At 39.0% G+C, this 13,044-nt stretch overlaps 1 protein-coding gene across 1 annotated transcript in view; it reads left to right on the forward strand.

Moving 5' to 3' along the window:
• Positions 1 to 13,044, forward strand: part of CIP2A (cellular inhibitor of PP2A) — a 42,045-nt gene that overhangs the window by 15,052 nt on the left and 13,949 nt on the right. Inside the window, exons 9-19 of the mRNA XM_075850366.1 lie at positions 1,282 to 1,494; positions 1,938 to 2,097; positions 4,258 to 4,399; positions 4,657 to 4,756; positions 5,231 to 5,349; positions 5,657 to 5,843; positions 7,229 to 7,303; positions 7,385 to 7,495; positions 7,769 to 7,965; positions 9,535 to 9,648; positions 10,253 to 10,335. Coding sequence (XP_075706481.1) covers positions 1,282 to 1,494; positions 1,938 to 2,097; positions 4,258 to 4,399; positions 4,657 to 4,756; positions 5,231 to 5,349; positions 5,657 to 5,843; positions 7,229 to 7,303; positions 7,385 to 7,495; positions 7,769 to 7,965; positions 9,535 to 9,648; positions 10,253 to 10,335 — 1,501 coding nt within the window. The remainder of the gene's footprint in view (positions 1 to 1,281; positions 1,495 to 1,937; positions 2,098 to 4,257; positions 4,400 to 4,656; positions 4,757 to 5,230; positions 5,350 to 5,656; positions 5,844 to 7,228; positions 7,304 to 7,384; positions 7,496 to 7,768; positions 7,966 to 9,534; positions 9,649 to 10,252; positions 10,336 to 13,044) is intronic.

Genomic DNA, 13,044 nt, shown 5'->3' on the forward strand with positions numbered 1-13,044 from the left:
ATTACAGGGGTCTCAGTGATCTCTTTTGAAATATAAAGGTGCTATAATATATATAGTTACATATAGTTTGCACGGTTGAAAAAAGGCACATTTCCATCAAGTTCAACCAAGGGATGGGAAAACGGAAGTAAAAAAATGTCTACACATAAGAGCTTATATTTTTTTGTTCTAGGAAATTATCTAAGCCTTTTTTAAAGCCATCTACTGTCCCTGCTGTGACCAGCTCCTGCGGTAGGCTATTCCATAGATTCACAGTAAAGAAGGCTTATCGCCTCTGCAGGTTGAACTTTTTTTTTTTTTTCCAGACGGAGGGAGTGCACCCTTGTTTTTTTAGGGGGTTTTACATGGAACAGGATATCACCATATTTTTTGTATGTGCCATTAATATATTTATATAAGTTAATCATGTCCCCCCTTAGTCGTCTTTTCTCAAGGCTAAATAGGTTTAGTTCTTTTAATCTTTCCTCATAACTTAGATTCTCCATGCCCCTTATTAGCTTCGTTGCTCTTCTTTGTATTTTTTCCACCTCCATGGCATCCTATCTATGAACTGTAGCCCAGAACTGGACTGCATATTCTAGATGAGGCATCACTAATGCTTTGTAAAGTGGTAATATTACATCCCTGTCCCGTGAGTCCATGCCTCTTTTAATACACGACAATATCCTGCTGGCCTTTGAAGCAGCTGATTGACACTGCATGCTGTTATTTAGTTTATGATTTACAAGTACACCCAGATCCTTCTCAACAAGTGACTCCCCCAGTGTAGCTCCCCCTAGGACATATGCAGGTTGTTGGTACCCAGGTGCATAACTTTACATTTATCTACATTAAACTTCATTTACCAACTGGATGCCCAAACACTCAGTTTGTTTAAATTTGTTTGCCATTCACGAACCTTTTCCATAGACTGAACTATATTACATAGCTTGGTGTCATCTGCAAAAATAGAAATAGTGCTATTAATCCCATCCTCTATATCATTAATAAATAAGTTGAATAATAGTGGTCCCAGCACTGAACCCTGGGGTACACCACTTATAACTGGGGACCATTCAGAGTAGGAATCATTGACCACAACTCTCTGGATACGGTCCTTGAGCCAATTCTCAATCCAATTACAAACTATACGATCTAAACCTATAGTCCTTAATTTACCCATTAGACGTCTGAGGGACAGTGTCAAATGTCTTTGCAAAGTCCAAAAACCCTATATCCACTATATGTTTTCTACAAAGGTCCATCAAGTTAATGAACTAATTGAAGTTCTGTATTTTTCAGGTGTTAGAGTTGTTGCTGGCTTTCTGCTCGGTCACCAGCTTACGCCACATGCTGAGACAGACTATGTTAGAACAGTCGACTATACCTAGACTTGGGCCACGTACAAAATCTCCCGAGCCAGCTGTGGCTCTTGTTCATTGGTCAAGCCAAGCACTGGAAGCCCCTCAGAACTGTGCAGTATTGGCACTAGAGCTCTTCAAGGAAGTTTTTGCAGTAAATGCCTTTCTTTATTACTTTTAACTTTTTAGAGTAAATGTCTATCTTTCCTCAATCCATTCAATTTTATGGTAAATTAGATATGTAAATGTCTGCCTTTCTTCATTCCTTTCAATGTTTAGGGTAAATCTGATATGTTTCTTTACAAGTGTGAAGAGTGCCAATATAATGTTTAATGGACAACCACACCGAGCAAACATTAAGCCACATATCTTCCACAAAATAAAAAGGGTGTTATGACTTTTTTTTCCCCCTGTTGATATGTACTAGTAACTGAGGTGACCAATAAGAAAACTGACATAATGCAATCTTATTAGATGGGCATATTACATAGCTTCCCTTTTGATTAAAAGTTACAGTATTACAATGCAGCAATTGAATGTGAATGTTTCCCCTATAAGGACTTTTTTGTTTTAATTTCCTTTCTGCTTTATGATTAGGATGCCATTGACACTGGTACCAGCCACTCTACAGAACGGTTTGTAGACCTCCTATTGCCAGTTCTTCTTGAGCATCTTCATATTCCAGATTCACCTTTCGATGAACAATTAACAAAAAAGAGGTGCAAAAGAATGGTGAAATCAATGGATGTATTGATCAATATCCTTTTGTCAAGCTTGTTTTAAAGTAAACATGAAAAATATGGAGACTAGCTATTTTTGCTACAAAAATTAGCCTAAGAAGTCTCGCTTCTGCAAAAAAAGCGTGACATTCTAGCATAGTGCTGATTTATCTTTGACTTCTTAAATGTGACTTAAGACCACATGATGTACACTATATGGACAAAACTATTGGGACAAAGCTCTTAATCTTTGAGTTCAGGGGTTTCGTTCAGTCCCATTTGCCACAGGTGTATAAAATCAAGCACTTAGCCATGCAGTCGCCTTTACTAACATTTGGGGAAAGAATGGGCTGTTCTATAGAGCTCACTGATAAGCAGCGTGGTGCTGTAATAGGATGCCATCGTTGTAACAAGTCAACTGTGAGTGGTATTATTCCAAATTGGAAGCGTTTAGGGGTGCTGAGGTGCATAGTACATAAAAGTCACCATTGCTCTGCTATCTCAATTACTGCAGAGTTCCAAACTTCCTCTGGCATTGACATCAGCACAAAAACTGCCCTGGGAGCTTCGCTGCATGGGTTTCCATGATGGAGCAGCTGCATACCAGCCTTACATCAACAAGCATCGGATGGAGTGGTGTGAAACACAACCCAACTGGACTCTGGAGCAGTGACAACATGTTCTGTGGAGTGACGGATCACCCTTCTCTATCTGGTAGTCTGACGGATGAGTCTGGGTTTGGCAACTGCCAGGAGAACGTTATCTGCTTGACTTCATTGTGCCAACTGTAAAGTTTGGTGGAGGAGGGATAATGCTTTGGGGTTGTTTCTCAGGGGTTGGCCTAGGCCCCTTGGTTCCAGTGAAGGGAAATCTTCATGCTTCAGCATACCAAGACATTTTGGACAATTGTATGAGTCCAACTTTGTGGGAACAGTTTGGGGAAAGACCTTTTCTGTTCCAGCATGACTGCACAAAGCAAAATCTCTAAAGGCATGTTTGGGTGAGTTTGGTGTGGAAGTACTTGACTGGCCGCACAGAGCTCTGACCTCAACCACATTGAAACACCTTTCGGATGAACTAGAAAGGAGATTGTGAACCAGGTCCTCTCGTCCAACATCGGTGTCTGACCTCACAAATTCTCTTCTGAATGAATGGGCAAAAATTCCAACAGAAACAGTTCAAAGTCTTGTAGAAAACCTTCCCAGAAAAGTGGAAGTTATTTTAGCTGCAAAGAGGGACCAACTCCATATTCCTATTGTTTTTAAAATGGAATGTCAAAAAAAGCTCCTGTAAGTGTCCAAATATTATTCTCCATATAGTGTATCTGAACCAAAATATTTGGGGACCACAGTACCCATAGTTACCAATTTGCATGCAAATACTGTAGATCAACAGCGCACTCTATGGTAGCCACACTATTTTATCTTCTCAAATCACTTCCAAAAGCCAAGTTACCGTATAATCTAGAGCAGTGGTCTCTGTGGCCCTCCATCTGTTGCACAACTACAAGAAATCCCTGATTGCTTCATTCTGTCAGGGCATCCTGGGAGTTGTAGTTTTGCAACCTCTGGAGAGCCACAGTTTGTCGACCACTGATCTAGAGTATAATATGCACTTGACAAGACTTGCCTAACTTTAGGTGGCAGAAAAATATTTATTGCCATCTCACTCAGGCTATTGGACTCCTTACCAGTTCTATTTGTTATGTCTCTGTACAGCGGATTTACATTTAGAACCAATGATGTTACTGGATTCCACCCTGTTCCCAAGTGACGGGGTCTGATCCCATCCTGCAAAGACTAAATATATAGCTGCTGCACAGAGCTCTTATCCAGTTGTGTAAAACGGACCTAACACTGAAATATGTTTCCACATGCCATATGTTTTACTTAAATTGGAAAGCCTACATCTATTGTATGCATGTAATAAGAGCAATTTTTAAATATATTTTCTTTCTGGAAAATCAAATATGGTTTATATAGGGTTTCCTTTTTTTTTATTTTATTTATTTTTTCTTCCTGTGCAAAAATACCTGTTTAAATTCCTTAGTGCTGTCCTTTCTTTTATATGCTGGATTGTATTTTTCTTCCTCCATTTAGATATAGCTGTTCATTGAACAGAGTGTATATGATCTAACAGTTAACATAACCTATATTTATAACATATTTTTTATAATCATTCTCCTTAACCTTCTTTACCGCTCTGTTCCGATGACTCGTTGAAATCCCGCATTGCTATGAAGCTTGCTGTTAACAGATGTGTCACTCTTGTTGATTATCAGTTTACATTCAGCGGTGCAGATTCCAGCTTTGGTGCCAATATGGTGGATTCCGAACTCTCGTAAGTCCTATGGGATTTTTCTAAGTGCATATTTTTATGACCTATGTGACTTGATAATGTCGCATGTTAAGTCAAGTTGGATATAAGGCAAGTTCATATTGCTACGAAGTGATTAAGCATCATACTATACAGGGCTTTGTATCTGTGGTTAACTGGCAAATATACTAAACACATAATAGGGAATAATATTTGTAAAACTATAAAAGCACTGCAGGTTTTTTTTTGTTTTTTTAAAAATATTTTGTTTTTGTACCAAGCAATATTTCATCGGATGTAATACTGAAGACTTTAGATGTCATGAGCAGACTAAAACAGTTGGTCACTAATATGGAAGCCGCCTTCTATAAGATACTACAGGTATGGTTAAAGTCTGTCTTGATTATTTTTTTATTTTTTCGTTCTACTAACTCATTCACACATAAGCCATCATATATAAAAACTGTTCTAAGAAAAATTGTTGTCATTTAAATTTATAAAAGAAAAAAATGCAGATCTATATTTCACATACTGACCAATTAGGTCACTACTTTAATTTCCAAACTTCTCTGGACAATCGAGAGCTGGAATCTTCGGATTATCTGAAACATGTTGCTGCATATCCCTAACCAATTGCTAAGAAAATTTATACCTACTAATCGGATTGTAGCAGCTATTTTTTTGTGTATGTTACCAAGTGGAAATTGAGACCTGACTGGCCCATACTGACAAATCCACTTTTTGTGGTCTAATTCAAACAAAACCAATACATACATTTGATATTTAAATTAATTTGAACCTACGTGCTTGCAAAAAAAAATATATATATATTTTATATGAATTTTTTCTCTGCAGGACCAACGTTTGATTCCATCACTATCTTTTGCATTAACCTCTGATAACAGAGAGCGAGTTCAAGCTGGCCTTCGAGTATTATTTGAAGCTGCCCCCCTGCCAGACTTCCCAGCATTTGTGTGAGTAAATAGCACGCAAAAAGTTATACCAATAGGTTACGAAATATAACCAAAATAATTAATATCACATTATTAAATATTGTACTCGTGCGTTAGATGAACCTTACAGAACTTGTTTCCTTGGGGGGGGGGGGAGAATTAGTGTCCAATATATTTTGCCGTTCAGACAGTATAAATGTATTGTTTTATATTTTGTTTTGTTTTTTGTAGTACTTCTTTGAAATCATTGTGATTTGGTGGAAGAGTTATACAGAGCTTTATTATTTTGTATTCCATGGGTATATTAATGTAATCTTGGCCTTTTTAGGCTTGGGGAAAGCATAGCTGCTAATAATGCATACACAATGCAAGAAACAGATCATCCGTCAAAACGATTTGGATTGCACGTGACTACAAACAACTGTAAACCACCACAGATTGCTAAAATGAACAGCATGGATATATCATCCTTAAATATCCAGGAACTGATTCAAAAGCTACAGTCGGGGATGGAGGTAAAGTTTAAAAAGATACATTGGTGTATGATTACTTCAAATAATAAACCATTTTAGTTATATTTCTTATATTCCATAAATTTACTTTCTCAAAATCTCCATAAGATTTGGCAAGTTGTTTATGTGATTTATCGAAATAATTCATAGAATTTCCAGGTGATTTTTTTTTGTGACCACCAAGTTATATAAGAAAATATTCTTGTCCTAAAATATCAGAATAGAGATAATTCATGTGTGTTTTGTGTGTGTATATAAGAAACCGTGTAGAGTTTAGGACAATCTGATAATAAAGAAGGACAAGTGACAGGGGATTCACTGTTGCTCTTCGGTATCATGTGTGCTATACTGCCGCTCGATCATTAGGATCAGTTCTGATTTTAGGCTTAAATCCGGTAAAATATATTCCGTGTAACAAGGAATTGCAGTTAACTCTGGAGCTAACATGCTGGACTGCTGCTTGGATGCAAATTTTGTTTACTCTTATTGCCTAAGGCTCTGTTCACACTGCTTTCAGTGTTTGTTGGAGAAAGACAACAATGTATTCCACTGTGTTCGCATACAGTGGGGTACGCCGCCCATATGTTTCCACTGTAAAAAAAATAAATAAAAGTATACAGTGCTGTATACATGTTTAAAAAAAAAAAAATGTCCCTCTGACTGCCTGTCATGCTGCACCCCGCAACAAGCCTTTCACATCCTTAACTTTGCTCTCAAGGGGAGGGTGTCCTCTATAGAGCATAGATGCTTTGAGTTGTCCCGGGTAGAAAGTGTGGGCTGGGATTCAGAGGCTGGCACTGCAACAACGGAGGAGCAGAAGACTGGAGTGACTATGGAAGGAGAAGATGTGCAGTATTCTGTGTACTTGTGCTGGCAGTTGAAGTCAATGAGTAAAATGTGCCAGCGCTGTAGCCGGCAGTGCTGGGTCACTTTATTTTAATTTCACTAATTTGTGCAGAAACCCTTTATAACTGTACAGTGTCATCTTCACATGATTGCAGGTGATCAGTGAGTTGTGGGGGGAGGTTTGAGAGTTCTTGCAGCATATCACACACACAAAGTATGGCTGACGTTTTAGTATCAGAGCCTCTTGTACACAGACCGAAGTGTTGCTAAGCATTGTTGCTAGTGCATGGATGTAGGCCTAAAGGACCTGTGAATGGGGGTGTATGGGCACGTTTAACATATACACTGGGAACTTTCCCGATACCTATGTTAAATATGCACTGCAAGCACAGTGTGAACACAGCCTTAGCTTGTCTTGTAGTTTGATCACTGAACTTCCTAATTCCACTTCGACACCAGAGTCCATACGTGCTTCATTAAAACATCACAAATGTGAACACTTATTCAAATGACTATTTTTTTATTGTTTATTGTTTTTGCAGTTGAAGGAACAAGTGAATGATGTTAGGATTTCCGATATCATGGATGTTTATGAACAAAAACTATGCGCCCTAGCTGTGAGTACGGAGCTTCTATGCAGCTTTTTCATGTTATTTTAGAGAAAACTAATTATTTATTTGTCCTATGTGTTTTAACAGTCGAAAGAAAGTCGGCTACAGGATCTTTTAGAAGCGAAGACCTTAGCTCTTGCTCAAGCAGATCGACTTATTTCACAGTACCGATGTCAAAGAGCACAAGCTGAAGCGGAGGTGAGCCGAATACTTTGCAGATATAGTAGAACAGAGTAATTGAATTTCTTATTGATCTCCGCAGTAAATTTCATACTCGCTGTATAGACTTATCCTACCCCAGTACAGTATTGAGGCCATTTATTTTCGCACTATGCTAATACATTTAAAAATAAGTGGAAGCCTTTTCGAAATTTAGCAGTTAAATGAAAATATACAGTATTTAGACAACTATGCTTTTTGCTACTTCTGGCATTATGATATTTTTCTGCATGGATTTATTTTGTGCTGTAGGCAAGAAAGCTGGCTACGTTACTTAAGGAGGCAGAAAGGAAGAATGAGGAACTGAGCTTGCTTCTAAAGTCTCAACAGCTTGAGTCTGAGCGAGCAAAGAGTGACATTGAGCAGTTATTCCAGCACAGTAGGAAGCTACAAGTTGTGGCTGAAGAACATGAAAAACTGAAAGTCTCCTATGCTGATCACATATTGAAGTAAGAATTCTCTTACTAGTTTGACTTCAACAGGGAAATTAAAGGGGTTGGCCACTTTAAGGCTAATGGTAACCAATGTGTGTTTACCACGAATGCATGTAATTACTAATACATTCCTTTTCTGTTCTGTGCCATTTACTATAACTGCGAAGCCCCGCCGCCTTGGTCTTCAAGCTTTTTTCAGGATCAATGCCAGTTTTTCGCGTTTTTTGTTTTTTTTTCCGCTGTTTTCCCCAAAAGTGTGTGAAGGAAGCCTTAAACAAGGCAGATTTTGTTGCAGATATTTCTTTGACTGTCCCATTCATCTGAATGGGGCTTGCAGAAAACGATGTTGATGCTGCAGAAATCCCATTCCGGTGTATTGAATACTCTCAGAACTTTCAACAACAATGTGCTGCATGTGATAAACCCTAAGGGTCAATACACACGAGTATTACGTGCGTCAAAACCGCAGCATAATACAGTACCAGCATAGTCCATGAGATTCCAGGAAATCTCGTATACGTGCTGCAGTATTTTTACACACGTAAATTGATTTTAAAATCTGCAGCATCTCAATTTAGCTTGCATTTTCGCTTGCGAATTGTATCTGCCTAATGCTGTGGAAAATCGCAGCAAAACCCGCAGCATGAAAACACGCTCAAAAACGCATCAAAATGTAAAATCCACACTGTGAAATGCGTGATTAGGTGCATATTTTACCTGCGAATTTCCTGCATATTGCTGCGGTTTTGGTTTGTATTTTCCACAGCAAATTACGCAATGTGTGCATGTAGCCTAAAGTTGCAGATGTTGGAAATGTGTCCGTCAACAAGTTTGTCTACGGTTTCAGATATCAGCCAGCAAAACTGTAAATCCGAAATATAAGACATTAACTTGGTACACGCCAAGTAATACAGTGTGTTTGTGTTGTATAGATTATATCTATTTTTATCTTTTTTGATCAAGTAATAAAGAATGAATGACAGTGGGTTTACAGGCTTTTAGATATTAAAGAGAAGCTGTCAGCTGACGTGTCTGTTTTAGTAGAAACGTGTATTCCCCATTAAATAACAAATCTGGAGTATCTCTTCTTAGAACTCTGTGTTCTGCCTTTCCTTGGTTAGGCTTCCTGGAAATGTATGAATAAATTAACAACTAGGTGTTACCATTCCCCCTGTCGATGGGGCGTGACGCTCTAGCCAATCAGTGCTGTCAGTGTCAGATTGTGTAGGGAAAGACCCTAGTGACAAGGAGTATGGTGATGCTCAGTTGTCTATTTACTCATACATTTCCATGAGGAATAAAAGAGGAGCGTCACAACCCAGAGTTTTAAGCAAAGATTTTTCAGTGTTGCTATTTCATGGGAAATACAAGTGTTTACTAAAATAGACATAACCGGTCCTCCATTATCTGCTTATACTTTTTTTTTTTAGCGTTACAATTATTTGTGTTGATGTAAGTTTGGTATTGGAGAAGCCTGATTTTATGGCCTTAAAATGTAGCTCTTGGCTTTGAAGTTGAATGCGGTACTCTGTACCGGCACAAAAGTTTTTGCTGTGTAAATAATGGTCCTGTCTTAATTTATAGATATGAACTCTGTGAAAAGCAGTACAAGGAGCTGCAGGGATCTTATAATGTATTAAGTAAGCAAGCAGAAACCATGAAAAAACTGAGTGACTCCCTCAAGCTACAGAATGAAAAGTAAGATTGAGTTTTCTTTTACGATCCATATATACAAGTGGTTGTTTAAGTTACCATTGAGTCCTCTGAGAATTGTAGTTTATACAAATAAGTTATTTTATTGCAGTTTTCTATTTTGTAAGCTTTTATACAATATAGTTTGTCACTGCCTAAATAAAATAGGGTAACCTAAAGAATATTTGAATTTAGTTTCATATTTGGCAATTTCCAGGTTTTCTTAATCTATCTCACCTTTTTAGAATTGCTCACTTAAGGTCAGGAGATTCCTGCCATATTCTTGCTACTCGTGGACGGCCCTACATCTGTATTTTTAGGGATCGACAAATAATACCATTCTGTTAGGAAATTGTGTTTATGCATTTTCCTAATATTTGAACATAATCACCAAAGACGTATGTCCACTATAAAGACGCCTTGAAGAATATATTAAGAAATACCATAAGTAGCAGTTCCCTATTAAATCGTTAACAGGATTACTTCTCTCTAGCCACATGAGTGATGTGAAGGACACAATGACTTTAGTCCATCTGCAAAGTAAATTATACTGACTTTTTTTTGTTGTTGTGGTTATTTATTTGGAAATGTTATTGTAATAATATTTCAGAACTCTGGCACAACTAGAAGACATTGAAAATCAAAGAAAAGAACTTTCCAAACAGCTACAAGATAGGGAGAGCAAAATATTAAGTGAGTAATGCTGTTCTATTCAGTAATCATACCCTTCTTTTTTTTTTTTGTCATTTTAATTCTCGTCACTTACAATTTTTCACTCACATTTACTATTTACTTAATCTTTACAGAAACATTGATGTTTTAGCAATTCCTAAACCAAAATAATCTAAGTAATGTCAGTTCTACATATTGCGTTCTGCTTTAGCCATACCTTCCATAGATCTGTATAGTGCAAGCTGTGCGCATTCTGTGACCACACCTTACAACAATTTTCCCCCCCATAGCCCTTCCAGAGGCTAATTAACGATCAGTGGCGGTCCCCGACTGTGGACCAACACCTATCTAACATATATCTCTTAATAGTGGGTAAACCCATTTAAAAAAAAATAATTAAGCTTTACCTCATAATTCTGACAATTCTGAGTTATATGTTTTTATACAACACCCTGTTTTTATTTTTGGGGTAAAACTTGACTCAACCTATCAAGGTGACCACCACATTATACTGAAACCTACAGTAAGAACCAATATAGTCACCCTGCTGGCATCAGGGCGGTAGCTATACATTGGCCCTTAGCCACTATAAGGGGAAATTCTTATCAAGAATAAATCAATGCAAATAAGGCAGGAATATTAGTCTGTGTGAACAGGAGAAATTATAATACGGAGGTAAGAAATTTGATGCATTGTTTCTTTAATCCCTTCACGACAGCTATATTGCTATATACGTTCCAACTGCCAATGCCTCGTGCAGTTGTCCCATATATAAACGTTGGCAGCCTCTTCCCGCATAGATAGTTCCATCCCCCTGTAGATAGTGCCACTTCCACTGTAGGTAGCGCCACCCCTTTTAGATAGTGGACATTGACTTCAGGAGCTCGCTCTATGAGCGGGGTCCCCGGCCAGAGCATTGCCGATGGTTTGGCTGGGGACTTTGCTTCTAGAGGGAGCCCCAGACATCACTGTCCATATATGGACAGTGATGTGAGGGGCTCCTCCGGGAACAGAATCCCAGGTCAGAGCGTCTACAACGCTCTGGCCGGGGACTCCGCTCCTAGAGGGAGCCCCTGACGTCACTGTCCAAATATGGACAGTGATGTCGGGGGCTCCCTCTAGGCGCACAATGCCCGGCCAGAGCGGTGCCGACGCTCTGACCTGGCATTACGCTCCTGGCATCACTGTCCAATATATGGACAGTGACGTCTGGGTCTCCCTCTAGGAGCGGTGTCCCAGCCAAAGCGTCGGCAATTCTCTGGCTGGGGACTCCGCTCATAGAAGAAGCTCCTGAAGTCACCATTTACAGGGAGTGGCCTATCTACTGGGGAAGTGGCGCGATCTACAGGGGGAGTTGCACTATCTGGTTGGGGATTCTGCTCCTAGAGGCAGCCTTAATGGCGCTATCTACAGGGGGGTGGCACTATCAACATGGGCACTCTGTCACTGTATAGGCACTATTTGCAGGGGACACTGGCACTATTAATATGGGCACTATCTACAGTGGGCACTAGCACTATTTACATTTAGCACATAACACTGTGGTGTTTTTAGGGGTTGGGACAAAAAAACTGACAAATGAAATTGATCATTTTAAAAAAATAAAATAATTTTAAACGACCATGTACAATGGATGGCAAACAGCGGTTAAAAACAGCCTGACAGCCGGGAAATGGATGAAAATTTTGACACACTGATTCAAAATGGCCATGAAAAACTGACCATTGATTGTTTTTGTTTTCTTTCACGGTCGTGTGAATGTAGCCTTATGACCTTCACCCTCCCCTTATAGCGATCCAGGCTGATGGAGAGAGCAGACGCCTAATTGTTACAAAACTGCAACAATGTATGCAGTTAGGTCCAGAATTATTTGGATAGCGACACAAGTTTTGTCATTTTAGCGGTTTACCAAAACATTGAATATACAGTTATATAATCAATATGGCCTTAAAGTGCAAACTCTCGGCTTTAATTTGAGGGTATTCACACCCTAATTTGAGGAAGGATTTAGGAATTACAGCTCTTTAATATGTAGCTGCATCTTTTTCAAGGGACCAAAGGTAATTGGACAATTATCTTTAAAGCTATTTAATGGGCTGCGTGGGCTATTCCCTTGTTAATGCATCAATTAAGCAGGTAAAAGGTTTGGAGTTGAACCCAGGTGTGGCATTTGGAAGCTGTTGCTTTTAACCCACAACATGAGGTCAAAGGAGCTCTGAATGCAAGTGAAACAGACCATCCTTAGGCTGAAAAAAATGAAGAAATCCATCAGAGAAGTAGCACAAATGTTAGGAGTGGCCAAATTAACAGTTTGGTACATTCTTGAAAAAAAAAGAGCGCACTGGTGATCTCGTGAACTCCAAAATGCCTGGACGTCCACGGAAGACATCAGTGGTGAATGATCGTAGAATCCTTTCCATGGTGAAGAAAAACCCCTTCATAACATCTACCCAAGTGAAGAACACTCTCCTGGAAGTAGGTGTATCCGTATCTAAGTCTAAAGAGAAGACTTCATGAGAGCAAATACAGAGTGTTCACCACAAGGTGCAAACCATTAATAAGCCTCAAAAAATAGAAAGGCCAGATTAGACTTTGCCAAACAACATGTAAAGAAGCTAGCCCAGTTCTGGAACAGCATTCTTTGGACAGATGAAACTAAGATCAACCTGTACCAGAATGATGTGAGGGAGTAGGTTTGGAACGGCTCATGATCCAAAGCCCACCACATCC

This window comes from Rhinoderma darwinii, chromosome 2 (assembly GCF_050947455.1).
Source record: "Rhinoderma darwinii isolate aRhiDar2 chromosome 2, aRhiDar2.hap1, whole genome shotgun sequence".
In the NCBI taxonomy this organism is placed as follows: Eukaryota; Metazoa; Chordata; class Amphibia; order Anura; family Rhinodermatidae; genus Rhinoderma; species Rhinoderma darwinii.